The following is an 18,575-nucleotide window of genomic DNA, read 5'->3' as shown; positions in this document are numbered from 1 at the left end:
CTCACTTGGCTATCCTCTTTTATTGATATATTTATGAGAATAAAGTCATATATACTGATAAATAGGTAAATGCTTTCTAACATATAAGAAAGCCTACATATACTCAGTTCTATGTCTTTAATATTAATATATTTTGGAGATTTTTTAAAAAATTAACTTGTGCAATCTATCTCTTTCTATTCTACTCAAGCATGTAATTTCAGTGTGTGGATACACTGCAATTCATGTCACCAGTCTTTCAATGATGACCTAATTTATTATCAGTCTTTAATATATACAAAATAGCAATATATAGCATTGTGTGTGTATCTTTGTGCATTTATATAAGTATATTAATGAAAAGCTTTTCTAAAAGGAGAATTTATGGGGTGGAGAATTGATGTACCTTTTATTTGCTGAATTCTTTAACATTGCCCCAAAGAGAGGTTATATGAATTTGTAGCCCCTTGACATTTGGATTGCTTTTTTACTCCCTTGTCAAAGCAATCTATTTTATTATACAATGTTTTGGTCTTAATTTATTTACCAGAGAAGAAATAATGTCAATTTGTCATTTTAGTTTACCCTTTTAATTAAAAGAGCTTTTGAATGTCTTATGTTGTAAGCCATCATTATTTTGTCATAAATCTTGAATTAGTGATTTTTGTCTTAATGAGGTGAAAAAACTCTTTGTATTTTAAGAAAACAAGCCATTTTCTTCTTTACTTTTGATTATCATGAATTAATTGTTTACATTATTCTGTCCAATGCAATATATCTACACAGGCATATGGCATCACTTTATTTACACTCCTCAAAACCCTTACTAATCACTATTCTACATTCAGCTTTTTTTTTAACTTACACAATTGAAAAAAGCATGTGGTACTTCTTGTTTTTCTATCTGACTTATTTCACTTAACATAGTATCTTCTAGTGCCATCTATTTTGTTACAAATGACAGGACTTAATTCTTCTTTATTGCTGACTAATACTTGTGTGAATGTGTGTGTGTATGTGTGTGTGTGTGTGTGTGTGTGTGTGTGTGTGTGTGTACATGCATCACACTTTATAGATTCATCCATTGTTTGGAACCTAAGTTGAGTCCTCATCATAGCTGTTGTGAACAGTGCCATGATAAATATGGATATACAGGTATTTTCTATAAATAAAAGATTTGGGGCTCATTTCCAAAATATCATTTCCTAAGCCAATTTCTTGATGTGTTTTCCATATGTTTTCTTCTAGTAGTTTCAGAGTGTCAGATCTTATATTTGATCCATTTTGAGATGATTTTATGCTGGGCAAGAGATAAGGGTAGCTGGGCATGGTGGCACATGCCTGTAACCCCAGCAATTTGGGAGACTGAGGCAGTAGGATCCCAAATCCTAGGCCAACCTCATCAATTTAGGGAGAGCTTCAGCAAGTTTGCAAATCCCTATCTCAAAAGTAAAAAGGGCTGAAGAATGAGCTCAGTGGTAAAACACTCCTAAATTCAGTCTCTAGGACCACCCCCCCCCCCCACACAAACCAAAAAAAAAAAAAAAAAGGAGAAAGAAAAAAAGTGATAGGGGTCAATTTTCAAACTTCTGCATATGGATCCTCAGTTATTCTAGCAGTTCATATTGAAGAGGATGTTCATTCATCAGTGTAAAAAATCAGTAGCTATGTGGGCATATTTTTGGGTCTCTACTCTCTTTTACTAGACTTTGATTCTATCTCCATGCCAGTACTACCTGTTTCCAGTAAGTTTTTTCACTACTGTGACTAAAAGACCAGATAAGAACAATTTTAAGGAGAAGAAGTTTATTTGGGGGCTCATGGTTTCTGAGGTCTCAATCCATAGACAGTTGGCTCCACTTCTTGGGGAACAAGGTGAGGCAGAACATCATGGCAGAAGTATTTGGCAAAGTAAAGCAGCTGGCAACATGGTATCAGGAAGCAGAGAGAAAGCTAAAGGCCAAAGGAATGCTCTTAGGGACCCATCTCCAGCCACCCTAACTGCCTACAGTTACCAGCCAGTTAATCCCCATCTTGGGATCAATGCAGTTTGGGGGTTAAGGCTCTCCTATCTCAGTCCTTTGACCTCTAAATATTTTTGCATGTTCTCACATCTGAGCTTTTGGGAAACACCTAATCTAAACATTAACCATTCTTTCTTGTTACTATGGCTCTGTAGTGTGTCTTGAAATCAGGTGTTGTGATGCCTACAGCTTTTTTCTTTTTTTCTCTGGTTATTTGGGATCTTTTGTGCTTCCATATAAAATTTAGAATTTTTTTCTTAGAAATAATTTACTTTTAAAAAGTGTAGTGATATTTTTCTGACTTATTCACTGCTTACTGTCTTTGCATATAGATTTTGTTGTTGTAATGTAGAAAGGAAATGTATGAATTTAAATTTACCAATCAATGTCATTCACAGTTTCTAGGTTTCCATAATGACCATTTCAAGCTTTTTAAATATGCTTTTTTTTCCTAGAAGGTTTGCATTTTTAATATAATTATTTTAAAATGTTTACCTTTGATCAATCTAGAATTTATTATAGAATAAGGAGTCAAAGAGATTCAGTTTTAGGGTTTTTTTTTCTGTTGTTGTTGTTTTATTGTTTTTATTTATACAGGGGATTGGACCCAGGGCCACTTACCCACTGAGCCACATCTCCAATCCTGTTTATATTTTATTTTTGAGAAAAGGTCTCTCTAAGTTTCTTAGGGCCTCACTAAGTTGCTGAGACTGGTTTGGAACTTGTGATCCTCCTGCCTCAGTCTTCTGAGTCACTGGAATTACAGGTGTGTGCCACCATGCCCAGCTGGTTTTTTTTTGTTTTGTTTTGTTTTTTATCTTCTAGACAGTGACCATAGATAGTTAACCATTAACTTTGCAATTAATTTTTTTCAACTATTTGAGTAATCTTTCTCTATTAAAATATATATAAATGTGTCTTTTTCTGATGTCTCTGTTATTTGATTCTTTATCTGTTATTGATTTTTTATACAAGTATTTTAATTTCTGTGACTTTAAACTGCTTCTAAATATTTGGTGTATATATAGTTCCTTCTCATCAATATTACTCTTTCATTTTATTTTTTGAAAAGTCCTAATAAATTTTGCAGTAATATTTTCTTAAACTTAGTATAACCTAATAAACTAGATGGCAAACATATTTTGCTCTTTTAGAAGAATTGTATTTTTGTAAAAAAATGAATGCCTTTACCTTAATAAATCTCCCTCTCGAAGACCAAACATGAATTTCATTAAATTTTTTGAGTGTCATCTAGAATTTTATATTTTTTCATATAAATGTAACATAGATATATGGAGTCTAATCCCAGGTACTTTATTTCATGGTACAATTTTAATTGGCATTTGTTCTATTATGAACACTTGTTGATATGTGATCTATTAATTTTTATATAATGTTTGAAATTAGCAATTTTTTGAATTCTTAGTTTCTCATAGGTTTTATTTAGTTTTAATAGGTTTTACAATTATAATATCATATTTATTGATATTTTTCCTAATGTTTTACCTCATTCTTTCTATTATAAAATTACCTGAATTAATATTTCCTTAACAATATAAAATTACATTATTTGTTTTATTAATGATGTTAAGGTAAAACTGTATAATGTTTCTCTATTTATTTCAAATCCATTAGTGAAGTATCTGTCAATCGTATTTTAAGAGTATTTTACCTATAATTAATGTTGAATATCATCAAATATATTTTTATCAACTATGAAACTGACCATGTGTTTTATATTTAACTTATAATAGTATGGGAATTAGTAATAATTTTTTATAAATGAAATACTTTTGCACCAATATTTTAATTATGTTAAAATTTAATAATTCTTAAAGTTTAAGAAGTCACATAACTACATAGTGACTTTTGGAAATTATAATACTTTCCATTTTTCTTTCATTTATACTCCTTATTTTATGAACTTTTTGTATATGGTGAGAAAAATAACTAGTATTTATCCTTAGGTACATTTTAAAATACCTTTATAATGTATAATCCAGAAAATATAATTAGGAGTAAAATAAAACAATGTGGAAAGGAAGAATAACTTGCAGTGTAAAAATATATTTACTTAGACAATAAGTATTATTTTTTGTGTTCACACAGATATTTTTGAAATATGCTAGAAAACAATGATCATTTTATTTTTTCTTTTAAAGCAGTAAAGTAAAATAATTTAGAAAAGTTTAGATATTACACATTAGCTACTAAACTTTTAAATAATATATGATATTATATTTCTAAAAGCATATGCATATGTCTAGTGTGAGGAGTTCAGATATTGAGGTTATGAATGTAATTACTACTGTACTACTGCTAAAATATTTACCTACACTAGGCTTCTGATTGGCACCTATAATATGTACCTAAATTGGGGGTTATGAAATGCACTAATGGCTGGACGAATACCTGTAATACCACCAGCTAGGGAGGCTGAGGCAGAAGGAACATAAGTTCAAAGCAAGCTTCAACAACTTAGCAAGGCCCTCAGTACCTTAGAAAGATCTTGTCTCAAAATAAAAGTTAAAAAAGGAGCTGAGGATGTGTCTCCGTGGTTAAGTGGCCCTGGATTCAATCCCCAGTACCACCCCACCCCCCCAAAAAGAAAGTGAGTCACTGATATACAAATATATCTTTATGTATCTTTACATTTTACTTCTGAAAGTATTGTAATGAACTTTTAATTAGCCACAGAAACTTTTTTAATATCACATGAAAATAATTTTAAACTAAAGAAAATATCACATCTTTTTTTTATTTATATATGATAGCAGAATACATTACAATTCTCATTACATATATAAAGCACAATTGTTCATCTCTCTGGTTGTGTATATATTATAGTCACACCAATTCATGTCTTCATACCTATACTTTGGATAATAATGATCATTACATTCTACCAGCATTAATAACCCCATGCCCCCTCCCATCCTCTTCCACCCCTCTGCTCTATCTAGAGTTCATCTATTCCTCCCAGGCTTCCTCTCCCTATCTCACTAAGAATCAGCCTCCTTATAGCAAAGAAAACATTTGGCATTTGGTTTTTTGGGATTGGCTAACTTCACTTAGCATTATCTTCTCTAACTCCATCCATTTACTTGCAAATGCCATGATTTTATTCTCTTTTATTGCTGAGTAATATTCCATTGTGTATACATGCCACTTTTTTAAATCCATTCATTTATTGAAGGGAATCTAGGTTGGTTCCACAGTTTAGCTATTATTAATTGTGCTGCTATAAACATTGATATGGCTGTGTCCCTGTAGTATGTTGTTCTTAAGTTTTTTGGGTATAGACCGCGGAGAAGAACTGGTCAAATGGTGGTTCGATTCCCAATTTTCAAAAAAATCTCCATACTGCTTTCCATATTGGCTGCACCAATTTGCATGCTCACCAGCAGTGTATGAGTGTACCTTTTTGCCCACATCCTCGCCAACACTTATTGTTGTTTGTATGCTTAACAGCTGCCATTCTGACTGAAGTGAGATGAAATCTTAGAGTGGTTTTGATTTGCATTTCTCTAATTGCTAGTGTTGATGAACATTTTTTCACGTATTTCTTGATTGATTGTACAACATCTTCTGAGAAGTGTCTCTTCAGGTCCTTGGCCCATTTATTGATTGGGTTATTTGTATTTTGCTGTTTAGCTTTTTGAGTTATTTATATACCCTATTGATTACTGCTCTATCTGATGTGTGAGGGGTAAATGTGTATTCCCAAGATGTAGGCTCTCTATTCACCTCACAGAATGTTTCTTTTGCTGAGAAGGAACTGCAAGTAAATATCACATTTTAAACTTTAAGAGCATTTTATCAATCAGGGCTAGAAGTATTCAAATTCTATCATGAAAACAAACTATTAGACTTTTGACAAAAGATTTCCTGCTAATGGTAAGTCATTCTGCCTTTGACTAAAAACAATAATGGCCACTCATTATTACAGTGACCTAATTACAAAAATTAAATGCATGTTGTTTCTGTTCTCTTAAGGGAGATGCATTAACAAAGCATGGGTATGTGATGGAGATATTGATTGTGAAGATCAATCAGATGAAGAAGACTGTGACAGTTTTATGTGCGGACCACCCAAATACCCTTGTGCTAATGATACTTCAGTGTGCCTGCAGCCAGAAAAACTCTGCAATGGGAAAAAAGACTGTCCTGATGGTTCTGATGAAGGCGACCTGTGCGGTATTGCATATTTAATTGCATTTGCTTAACTCTGGAATTAGAACCAGTTAGTCCATTTGCTGTTACTTATTAGAGTATCATTCATTCCTTAACATTCATTCCCTTCAAATGTGACTTTTAGCATTGAACTTCATTTTTAGGTACTATAAAACATAGCACATCAGAAACTTAAATCATTTTAAATTGAAATATTTATAGTCAGAAATTTCTTGAAACAGAAATAAAAACTAGACTGTATCCAGTTCCTTCAACAGTTACAGCATTGTACATATCATTTATATCTCCAAATGCCCCATGCTTTACCTGCAACTGAATTGATTATTATTGTCAGTAAGATGCTCAGAACAGGGGAACCTTTTTATTATTGATCTATGGGATGTGGATTACTACCAGTCTGTGGATTTTGATATGCCTTCTCATCATTATGATAGAAGTAATTTTTTAGGAAAAGAAAAGAGACTGGCTAAAGAAACATGTAAATCTTCTCCAATATGCTATAATTTTCTCTCAAGTTTTTAGTTCTCCTACAATAGCTTTCTTTAGTATGCTTATCTAGTTAAAGAAGGTTTTCAATGAGTTTTGAAGTCACTTTGCCTAGCCATCTACCTTATGCCAAGCAGTGCACATAAAGGAAAATCACATTTTCTCTACTGTGGGGGAGATCAGAGATTTATCAAGGAGGTTTTTTAAAGCATGTTTTGTAGATAATAGTGAAGTTTCCATCAATAGAAGAACAAAGATGAGTTTATAGTATGATAAGAACAATAATGAGATGACTGGAGGTTTTGATAAAATAGCTTTAGAAATAATGAGGCTGACTGAGCAAAATTAGGAAAGACAGTTGCTTTTAAACCTTAAGTTATCATATTTTAGTCTTAATTGAGTATTAAGAACATATGAGACGAGAGGACTGTTGCTATCTTCTAAATGTATGCAGTAAAACATCCTTTTCTTCAAAAGACTTGTAATTCTATAAACTGATCTTGAAACAATAAATGTGAGAGAGGCTAAAATGTAAACAACAAAGATTTAGACAAAAAAATCAAAAACAAAAATAAAAAAAGAAAAGAAAAGCCCTTACAACTAAAATTAATTAAACAATAAAATATTTACAAATAAAAAATGGCAGGATTTATTTGTCTCTTTTCACTTCCTTCCCTTCACACCTTTTCTCTTAACTGATCAAGTTGATGAAAGGCCTGCTGATTCGGGAAGCAAGTACAATTCTATCAGAAGGAAACTATCAATACTCACAAAAGCAAGTTTGTAGTTATGGAAAGAGTCTAGACTTTGCCAAGCTAAAATTCTATTCTTTAATTACTTCAATTAATTTCCTAATAATTACAATATAGGCAATGATACCTATTAGGTAATCTTGGTAATGATGTCTGAAGCACTATAAATATTGAAGAATATTAGTGCTTTTTCACCTTTTCTTCATCCCTCAAGTTAAATGGACTAAGTAAAAGAGAGAAAATATAGATTATCAAAAATAAAGAGAGTGATAAGAGAACACATTCTGGTTTTCCTATCCTCCTATTTCTGAATTGTAAAAGAGAAAGGAAATTTCTTCTGAATTCATTTGTCTACTTCAGAATTGAAAATCATTTCTTGCTTTCCTAGTCATTCTATTATTTGGCTAATGAGCTTTGCTCAAATATTTCAAAGAATTACAGAGAGTGTAAGGTAAAAGAAAGTTGGTTGTGGAAATACCATAGAGGATAAAAAGACAGTTTTGTCCTGATTGTAGAATAAAAGCATACTGAACTACATAGGTCACTTTTCTTGCCCCATTAAGATGGTGAACACACTAAAGAACTAGAACAGTGGAACTAAAAGCAAACACTAGTGGAACCATTGAATTGCCTTCTCTGTTTGTAATTAATATATATATATATATATATATATATATATATATATATATATATAATTTATATATTTAATATGGAATTTATAATATAATAATATATTATATATATATATATATATATATATATATTTAAATTAAGAATATAAATGTCTGAATCCTAGTGGACAAATATATTTTGTTAGGGGAATTTTAAATGAATTTAATACAGATATGCACATACAATATAAATGAGAAGAGAATAGAGTCATTTAAAAATGGAGCTTTTTATGCTTATTATAAGGATATGTCAAATATAAACAAAGTTGGACATAGTAAAGCAGTAAGAATAGATTGTCTTCATTAATAACTATGGCAATAGGAAAAAGAGTTTCCTATGAATCAAATTCAACTTCATTGAAACCAAAACCAAAAAAAACTTGAAACTTCGAAATGCTGGAGTATATAAAGTAAAAACGCTAAGTGATATTAACATTGTGACTTGTCTGAGGTTGTTAACTAGTGCTTATCTGGAGGCAAACAAACTCCTCACACTATTTCATACCTTTATGACAGGCAGCAGCGGCAGCAACTCCAAGTATCCATAGAGCAAAGAGAGTAACTTATCGCCTTGAATGTTTACATTTCAAAAAGAATACTCTTCTCCTTAAGAAGAGAGTTCTGAAAAAAAAAAAAAAAACGAAGAGAGTTCTGGGTGGTAAAAAAGTTACATCTCAAGGAGGTAGAGAATGGATAGATTGATTGATTTAATTTGTTCTTTTTTTGACCTAAAAAAAAAAAGTTGAATGTATATTAGCTTACTTCACATATATTGAGTGTAGCTTATTTTAATTAGGAGCCATTCTTATTTTTTTAGCATTTTATTTTTTTGGGGGGGCGGGTGTTGCAGAGTAGTTCTGATTTATTTATTTATTTATTTATTTATTTTTAGTAGTTGCTCAAGACAATACAGTGATCTTGACATATCATACATTTGATTCAAATAGGGTATGAATTCTCATTTTTCCATGTGTACAAATTGCAGGATCACATTGGTTATACATCCATGTGTATACATACAGCAATCCTAATGTCAGTTGTATTCTGTTGCCCTCCCTATCCCTACCTCCCCTCCCCTCCCTTTCCATCACCTCTCTCTACCCATTCTACTGTGACACTTATCTCTCTCTCTCTTTTTTTTCCCCTTCCCCCTCACACCATCGTATATGTATTTGCCACGAAACAAGGAAAAGAGGTGGAAGGGAATGGGAGGGAGAAGGGGAACTGCACGGAAAATGGAAGGAGACCCTCACGGTTACACAAAATACATTCTCGTTGTACATGATGTGGAGTTTCACTGGTTGTGTATTCATATATGAACATAGGAAAGTTATGTCCAATTCATTCTATTGCGTTCCTATTCCCATTCTTCCTTCCTTCCTTCATTCCCCTCTTTCTAATCCAATAAACTTCTATTCTTCCATCCCTACTTTATTATGAGTTAGCATCCTCATATCAGAGAGAACATACAGCCTTTGATTTCTTGGGATTGGCTTATTTCACTTAGCATGATAGTCTCCAGCTCTATCCCTTTACCGGAAAAAATAGAAAGTCATTCTTTCTTGTAGCTGAGTAATATTCCATTGTGTATATGTATCACATCTTCTTTATCCATTCATCTGTTAAAGGGCACCTAGGTTGTTCCATAGCTTAGCTACTGTTATTGAGCTGTTGTAAATATTGATGTGGCTGTATCACTATGTATGCTAATTTTAAGTCTTTGGGGTATATATCAAGGAGTGGAATAACTGAGTCAAGTGGTGGTTCCATTCTAAGTTTTCTGAGGAATCTCCATACCACTTTCCATAATGGTTGAACCAATTTGCAGTTCCACCAGCAATGTATGAGTGTCCCCTTTACCTCACATCCTCACCAACATTTATTGTTAATTGTAGAGAATGTATTTATAATTGCAAGTTTTTCAACATAATTAAGAGAAAGGTCAGGAACTTATCTATCACCCGATTTTGGCCAGAAGAAATAGGGAATTCTCGTTCCATCAATGAGCTTGTTCTTATAGACACTGCAAGGTATTGGTGTTCATTTTAGGGAACTGTAAGACAATATTCTGATGTTTAAATCTCTTTGTATGTTATATGTGGGTGGGTACACATCATTTGTACCATAGGGCCTCTAGTTTTTATAAACCAATGTTGAAACTATTGGAGAGGAGATGAAACTGACCAGAGTACCATCAAGGACAGAGTCTTGTCAGATAATACAAGTTTTGTAAAGAAGTTGCAGGGTTAATGACATGTTTTGAATTAAAGAAGAACTGACAAGGGATTGGCTGTTCAAGTATTGATCTTAACTTTAAAATATATTCAGGTTTCTTTTGATATGAATTTTGTTTATCCTAAAATCCATCACTTAATTACACAGATATCAGAAAGAAGACATTTCAGTACTAAGAAAACGGTGATAGTTGAAATAAGCTAAAAACATTGTAACAATCTTTTTTCCTGCTGGGCACAATGCCATTTCTTTACAGTCATTCTCTTGAAAAGAGAATGTCAATTGAACTAAAATGGGGCAAATACTTTGAAATGACTGCTATTTTGAAATGATTGTGATTACTGGTGAGGAAACATATTTTAAGGAACCATGAATGAATCTATTTTTTCCTCCTAAAATAATGCAGAACTTGAATTGAATTCTTAAAGAAAACAGTTAATACAATCATTTTCTTTTCTTATTACTGTAACATTTTTGATAATGATAAATAATAATAAGTGTTGACCCATATACAAACATTAAAGATGTAAAAATATTTATGGAAGCCTTACATTTCTGTTCACTTTTTATAGTGCATATATTTCTACAGGAATCAGAAAATATTCCACACATACAAATAAATATCACTACAATTCACAAATTATTAGAAAACAGTATTTTTAGCTCATTTCAAAATACACAAAATGAAACTGGCTTTTAAAACCACTCAGAAACATTTTAAAAGCAAAGCCTAAACTTCTTTTGACCTCATTACTCTGTATCTAATTGTATACTCTCTGGTAGGTAGTAGTGTGGTTACAAAAACAGTAATCTGCTATTTTATGCAAAGGTGTAAGCATGTAATTTTGAAATTCTCAAGTAGACAATGCTGGTTCAATTTGGGAACAATTGTATACTTTTAGACAATATTTTTATATCCATCAAATATTTTTCTTTGTTTACTCAATGTTAGATATTTTTAGCTGCTAAGAATACACTGATGAACAGAACACATATTTTGTGGGCCCTCATGGATCCTAAAATTTGGCGAAGAAATAGAATGATAAATAAATATATCTAAATATTTTTAAAATATATAAACAAATATATATATATATATATATATATATATATATATATACACATATATATTATATAAGCAAATGTCTCCTTAAATTAATGATATTAATAATGGAGAGAGTACTTTTTTACTGTTATGTCAGCCAAAATACCAGGGAGAACCTTTTTTTAGTGTATTAATACTTAATTTTCATGGACTGATTGAATTCATTATAATAACCAATTGTAGGATATGATATATAAATTATCTAACAAAAATAAATACCTGCAGGGCTGGGGCTATAGCTCAATGGTAGAGCACCTGTCTAATACATATGAGGTACTGGGTTCTATCATCAGCACCACATAAAAAAATAAAGATATTGTGTCTATCTACAACTTAAAAAAAATTGAAAAAAATAAATAAATACCTGCAGACAGTAAAGGATACAGAAATCCATTCTGCATTATCACTATAAATCAGATGATACATGTAGAAAAACTATATATATATATTATGCATGTTTGCATATATGTGCATGTACTTGTTTATTTAAAGCTTGGAGATAATTCAAGTATTTGTATCATGAGTGTTTTTGCACAATTTTTGGAAAACATCTACAATTGAATTTTTCAGCTGTTAAATAGCTAAGTACAATCCTTCCAGTTATAACAGAAATATCAAACATATTTTATGTCTATGTGTTAAAGCAAACTATACTCGAAAGTTTTCAAGAAAAAAAAAACTCCCATTCCCAATCATATCACATAGAATGAAATTTTGTCATTGTTTATGTTCTATCATTATTCTTATTGTAACCTTCAAGAGGTTTCTCTTACCATCATTTACTGTATATTGACTTTAATTCCAGGCTTTCAGCATTGAGTTCAAGGATCAGTATTTAACTGAGGAAAATAATTGATATGACCTATAATCTGTTCCCCTTCTTTTATAGATGAATGTTCACTGAACAATGGAGGCTGTAGCAACCACTGTTCTGTTGTTCCCGGAAGAGGAATTGTCTGTTCTTGTCCTGAAGGACTTCAACTCAACAAAGACAATAAAACGTGTGAAATTGTGGATTATTGTAGCAATCATCTGAAGTGCAGCCAAGTGTGCGAGCAGCACAAACACACAGTCAAGTGTTCATGTTATGAAGGGTGGAAGCTGGATGTGGATGGAGAAAGTTGCGCAAGTGTTGGTAAGTGGGTGTTTTCTGTGTCTGCATGTATTTTAAAATAGATTTTGGGGGAAAAAACACCTTTGGAGAATTAATAAAAAGGATCCACCTCATTTTAGGTGTGATGATTAAGTATAATGGGTCATTTTAGTCTACTACAAAAAATCTGGAGAGAAAATATTACAATAATCCTTACTGTTGTAGCCCATGGAATTGTTACCATCAGATCATTTTGTTCTTAATGATTCCTTTCTTGACCATAGTTCCTTCATGTGTATTTTTGGGGGCTACAAAATATTTACTTTATTTCTGAGGAGGCAAAGCAAATAAAGACTTTAGAACTCTGTTATTTGAATTCTAATCCTAGGACTGGCATTTGTTATGTATGTAACACTAGGCAGGGTGCATGAAACTTCTTTAACCTCAGTTTTCTCATTTTTCAAGAAAGAATGTCCATTATAACATTTTCTTCCTTATATTCTATTACAAGAATAACATAAAACACTTATTACTTGTGAGAGTCTCATACTCATCAGATTCCTAGATGTTTAGGGAATGATGACCTGTCATTGTCTTCTCCAAATTATCAGACAGAATCTATGAATACTTATAAGTCCATGGATAAAACTGAAGGGGCTCTTGAATTTATTGGGTAAATATTATACTTTCATTTTATTTAATTTCTACATGACAATTAATATTTCTTCCAATTGTGAATATAAAGACCACAGAAGTTATTACCAGCAGCAAAGAATTTCTAATAGAAATAATTGACATTTTTATATATTTTTTAAAATATTACTTATGTTCATTCAGCCTTTGAAAATCTCTACTGATTCAATAATAGGTTTACTTAAACCCATTGTTCAATCTCATTATCAAATGCATTAATAAAATTCTGTCTCTGGAACTATCTTCTCAGCTTTTTCCAAGAGAGAAGAGAATGACAATAGGGACCAAAGTATGTTAGCAAGGGAAGTTTAAATTTTATATCATCAAAATAAATAAATAAATAATAAGGGCCTTTTAACTACATAAAAAAGTATTCATTGGGCTGGGGATGTGGCTCAAGCGGTAGCGCGCTCGCCTGGCATGCGTGCGGCCCGGGTTCGATCCTCAACAGCACATACAAAAAAACAAAGATGTTGTGTCCGCTGATAACTAAAAAATAAATATTTAAATTCTCTCTCTCTCTCTCTCTCTCTCTCTCTCTCTCTCTCTCTCTCTCTTATAAAAAGTATTCTTTTAATTTTAATAACTACATTTCAATATATTTATTTTCTTGCCTATATTTAATTTTTTCTCACCTCTTTTTAACTTTTTAAAACTGTTCTTTTCTTCCTTCCTTCCTTCCTTCCTTCCTTCCTTCCTTCCTTCCTTCCTTCCTTCCTTCTTTCCTTTCTTCCTTCTTTCCTTCCTTCCTTTCTTTCTTTTTTTTGTACCAGGGCTTGGACACAAAGACCATCAACCACTGAGTTACATCCACAGCCCTTTTTTCTTCTGTTTTTTTGTTTTGTTTTGTTTTGTCCTGAAAAGGGGTCTCACTAGGTGGCTTACAGCCTTGCTAAATTGCTGAGGTTATCTTGGAACTGCAGTTCTCTTGCCTCAGCTTCCAGACCTGCTGGGATTATAGGCATGAGTCACTATACCCAGCACTTTTTAAAACTTTCTGAGGAGGTCCAAGGGCTTCATTAGACTGCTAAGAACCCATTCATCATAAATCAATATTCATTTTGTTTTCTCAACTTATATTTTTCTTTCTCCTCTTCTCTAGAAATCCTACATATTATTTTCGCTCTAGTAGCTCAAATTTTTCTGTGTTAATTAAGAATTTTCCCAAATATTCTTTTTCTCCATTTGTTTCTCCTGTCAAAAACTAGAATATATTGTTTATAAAAATGTGGTCACATAAGTAGATGTCTGTTATATATTCTTATCTATCTTCCTTCCTAATTCTTCACCTCTACAATGAAATAATAAGAATCATGAAGTCAGAAATCAAGTTATAAATTTTTTATTGTGTTTCATATAATGTCCAGATCAGTTTTGGGAAAAATATTCAATTGGAGAATATTATATTTTTAGAGGATATGAAGTTATTTTAATCCTTTATTTTAAATTTTATTTGTTTTGCAATTATTTTTATGGTTGCTTTGTCCTATTAATTTTTAAATCCTAGAGCATATGCTTAGCAGACATTTATTTTACTCTTTTTCTCTAAGATTCTTACAGACAGTAATGAACATAAGAAGCTGAAAAAAATAGCAAAGTGTTGTGATGATAATAGTCATTTAATTCATTTCTATTCAGAATGGGGAAATTATAGATCAAACTTTGACCTAGAAATAATTATAATCATATTTCACATGAAAATTATCTCCAAAACTGGTTTTTGGATATAGATAATAAAATTATTATCATATTTGGAGTTGTTTTGTATCTATTAAATGAATAACAAGCTTAATATTAGAATAATTCAACATTCAAATATAAGTGAGCAGGTGCAAAGATAATTGCCCTAATGGAATTGACCTCTTCTATTTCAGGTCAGAATGAAATTCTAAACATACTATGTCATTACTCATTGCCATATTTCACACCTGACTTTGCCAATAATTTAGGAGAAAAGCAAACATTTATTTTATCTTTTAAATTTAAATGAAACTTTTCTTATATGACTAGTTTCAAATGTTGATAATCAATCTGTTCCTAAAAGAGAATGCACCAAATACCTAAAATATTTACATGATTTACAGAGTATGGGTATTTTTAATACCTGTTTGTAGGTATTAAAAATTATTTTTTATTTGAACCAATTTTGTGTGTATAAAAATCTCTTTATTTTGTATTTCATTTGTATCATCCCTTTTTGAAAAGCAGAAAATTCATAGTTCAATATAAATGAATGACTATGAAATCCTGGGCTATAAAAACAAAATTTCTCAATTCTTGTTCCTCTTTCTTTTCTTCCACCATTCTTCACTTGATTTCCTCTTTTGCTAATTTATTTTTTTTTCTGTTGAATTCAATCCCTATTCTTACTCATCTTGGTATTTTAAAAAATTAATAAAAATACTGTAGGCTTTATGATGCACATTATTTACACCCATGACCCCCCATTGTTTTTCCCCTTGAATTTTCATATACTCTTGTTTCTTTCCACTATTTATTAAACTCTTTATTATCTGAGTTTTTATGCATTGCTGAACTGAGTTTATTTTAATTAAGTTCATACCTAACATTTTACCAATTAAATATAACAATCTTCCACAAATATTACATTTATGACCTTTATTTTTTAATTTCTTACATGTCTCACCTTTTTTTGGATATCTCATTAGCATATTTTATCAGTTCCTTATACATTCCCTCTTTAATTTATAACTATTGATTACCTTTCTCCTGAAATATTTTTTATTAACTTATGAACATCCAAAATATTAGTGCTTATTCCATTTTTTTTCTCTCTCTGCTGGTTGTAAGGTGTCTTACTGGCCAGTTTGCAACATAGTTAAAGAATATGTTAAAATATTATTATTGCATTCCTTTTTTATTTTCTCTTGACCTGAATTAGTTTAGAGTTTTATTATATTTCTTTTTTATTTTCTTATTTTTTCTTTAGATTCTAATTACATGTGTGTCCCAATTTACTTTAGTTTTTTAGCAATGAGATATGGACACATGCACAAAAATTTATAATCACCATTTGGCCTACTGAGACCTTAATTTTTGCAGGTGTCTATGTGTATTCACGTGGAGAACTCCTGCTTCCTGAGACCTTCCTTTCTTACCTAAAATCTGATTACTGTGTCACTTGCATTTCCAACTATACCATCTTTCCTTTTACCCAGTGTTATATCTTCAGGTGGCATCAGTTTACCACAAAATTAATTAGTTAAATATATTCTTCTATTCTCTTTCAATTGTCGATAGTTCTGTGTATGGTTCCTGTTTTCTTCTTTTACTTTTCCAGTTCTTTGCTGCCCTGTCTCTCCACTCCTCTGATTTTTCCCTACAGCATCTCTAGGATTCAGCCTTCCTTCTGCAATTGAGTAGCATCTGCCCAGAGCAGAGGTCAGGGGATCCAGGTGTTCTAATGATGATGGCAGCCATCTCTCAGGCATGTGTGTTTTCAGCCTCTAACTTCTCCAGTTTGTGAGGAGAAAATTGAAACTAGAAAGAACATTGTACTTTAATGAAAAAGAGAGAAGGAAATTTAGATCAGGAAGATAACATGGAATAGGAAAGAGTTAATTCTATAAGAAAGAAAACAGGGATGATAAGCAGATAGATTTCCCTAGGGAACAATGAGAAGTAAAGATGAAGAAATCAGGAGATTGGTGCTATACGGTACTTATATAATTTGCTTTTGAAAAGATGACAATTTAATATCTTGGTTTCCTTCTAAACCTTCCACAATTTAAAGTTGTTCCTTATTATATATATGATTTGAACTCCAAGTTAGTCTGTTGTTCAGGACCTCCTTCAGTTTGGCTCATTTTCTTTCTTCATTCCTCCATTTTGGGCTTCCACTTCAGGCCCATTGTGTTTCCATCATTAGTAATGACACTAAATGCACAATTGCCAAGAATGTATAACATACTATCGTTTGTATCACTTCATTTTATCTTCACCTTCGTGTTCTCTTCCATTATCTTTTATGACCTTTGGCATGCCAATATCTTTCACATTCACTTTGGAAATTTAAACCCTGCACATTCTTTAAAACTTCCTCATTTATGAATAACTTCTTTTTTTTTTTTTGAGAGAGAGAGAGAGAGAGAGAATTTTTTTTTAAATTTATATTTTTAGTTTCCGGTGAACACAACATCTTTATTTTATTTTTATGTGGTGCTGAGGATCGAACCCAGCACCTTGAGCATGCTGGGCAAGCGTGCTACCGCATGAGCCACATCCCCAGCCCAAATTATGAATAATTTGTATTTAATTTTTTATTATTTCACTAATAGCCATTCTTTTTAAAATACCTAAAACACAGTAGATTATTTTTTACTCCAAAGAAACCAGTTAGATATTAATAGGCTTTGATTTTTATATCTGTGGACACTGAGACCCAGAAATGTAACTATTTGTCCAGGGCCTTCAGCTAAAGAATGTTAAATCAAAGGGTTTGATTTTTCTTCCTTCTTATTCCAAAACAGAAAAATATCCATGCTACTAGAAAGATCCAGGGCCTCTCTCTCTTCTGTATGTATGCACAATCCCAAGATGCCTTTGAACTTCCATGAGCTTACTTACTCCCAAGCTTTCTTAAAAGCTGAGAGTGAATGAAATTATTTTATACACCTTATAAAACATAAAATTTTTGTCGCACATTCTTATTAAGTGTAATAACTTCCTATATTTTAAGTAATTGGACCCTTTCTATTTTCTTTAACTACTGACTGTATCTCTCATTATCTTTTGGAGGTCACAGATGGGAATCGAGTTAGTTACATGTCTTACTTCATTATAGTATTATCATTGGTCTATTTTAGATTGTCCCATCTCTTCCTTTATTTTTGTCTCTAAAGCCCACTTTGCTTTTTTACCACTATCTTCAAAGGAACCCATTTCAATGTGGCTCATGTATTTTCTTGGAAAACAGATATTGTTCATATATGTATATATGAAATATATATACAGATATTGTTGATATATATATGCATACACATACACACACATTTTTTACTTATATAAATGATACTGTCGTGTATATTATGTCACCTGCCTTTTTTAATCAACACTACATTTTTATTGCCTGTGTTCTGTGTGCAACTAACACATAACTACTAACCACTAGATGGAATAACATGGTTTGCACCTATCACTTTTGCTTATCCATTGTACCATATAAACACATTCAAGTTTCCCTCTATTTGTGCACCATTTGCTGTACCAATAATGCTTCTTCAGATATATATATATATATCTGTGTTCTTATAGATCTGTATGACATTTCTTTAAGATCATTACTGAAACTCAGAATGGACTTACATTTTCTATGACTAAGTG

The 18,575-nt window shown here is 31.6% G+C and overlaps 1 protein-coding gene across 1 annotated transcript in view; it reads left to right on the top strand.

Moving 5' to 3' along the window:
- Window positions 1-18,575, top strand: part of Lrp1b (LDL receptor related protein 1B) — a 1,492,917-nt gene that overhangs the window by 836,521 nt on the left and 637,821 nt on the right. Inside the window, exons 22-23 of the mRNA XM_077794359.1 lie at window positions 6,000-6,200; window positions 12,336-12,581. Of these exons, the coding sequence (XP_077650485.1) occupies window positions 6,000-6,200; window positions 12,336-12,581 (447 nt within the window). The remainder of the gene's footprint in view (window positions 1-5,999; window positions 6,201-12,335; window positions 12,582-18,575) is intronic.

The sequence above is a fragment of the Urocitellus parryii genome, chromosome 1 (genome assembly GCF_045843805.1).
Source record: "Urocitellus parryii isolate mUroPar1 chromosome 1, mUroPar1.hap1, whole genome shotgun sequence".
Lineage (NCBI taxonomy): Eukaryota > Metazoa > Chordata > Mammalia > Rodentia > Sciuridae > Urocitellus > Urocitellus parryii.
This window is presented reverse-complemented; position numbering and strand designations above follow the sequence as displayed.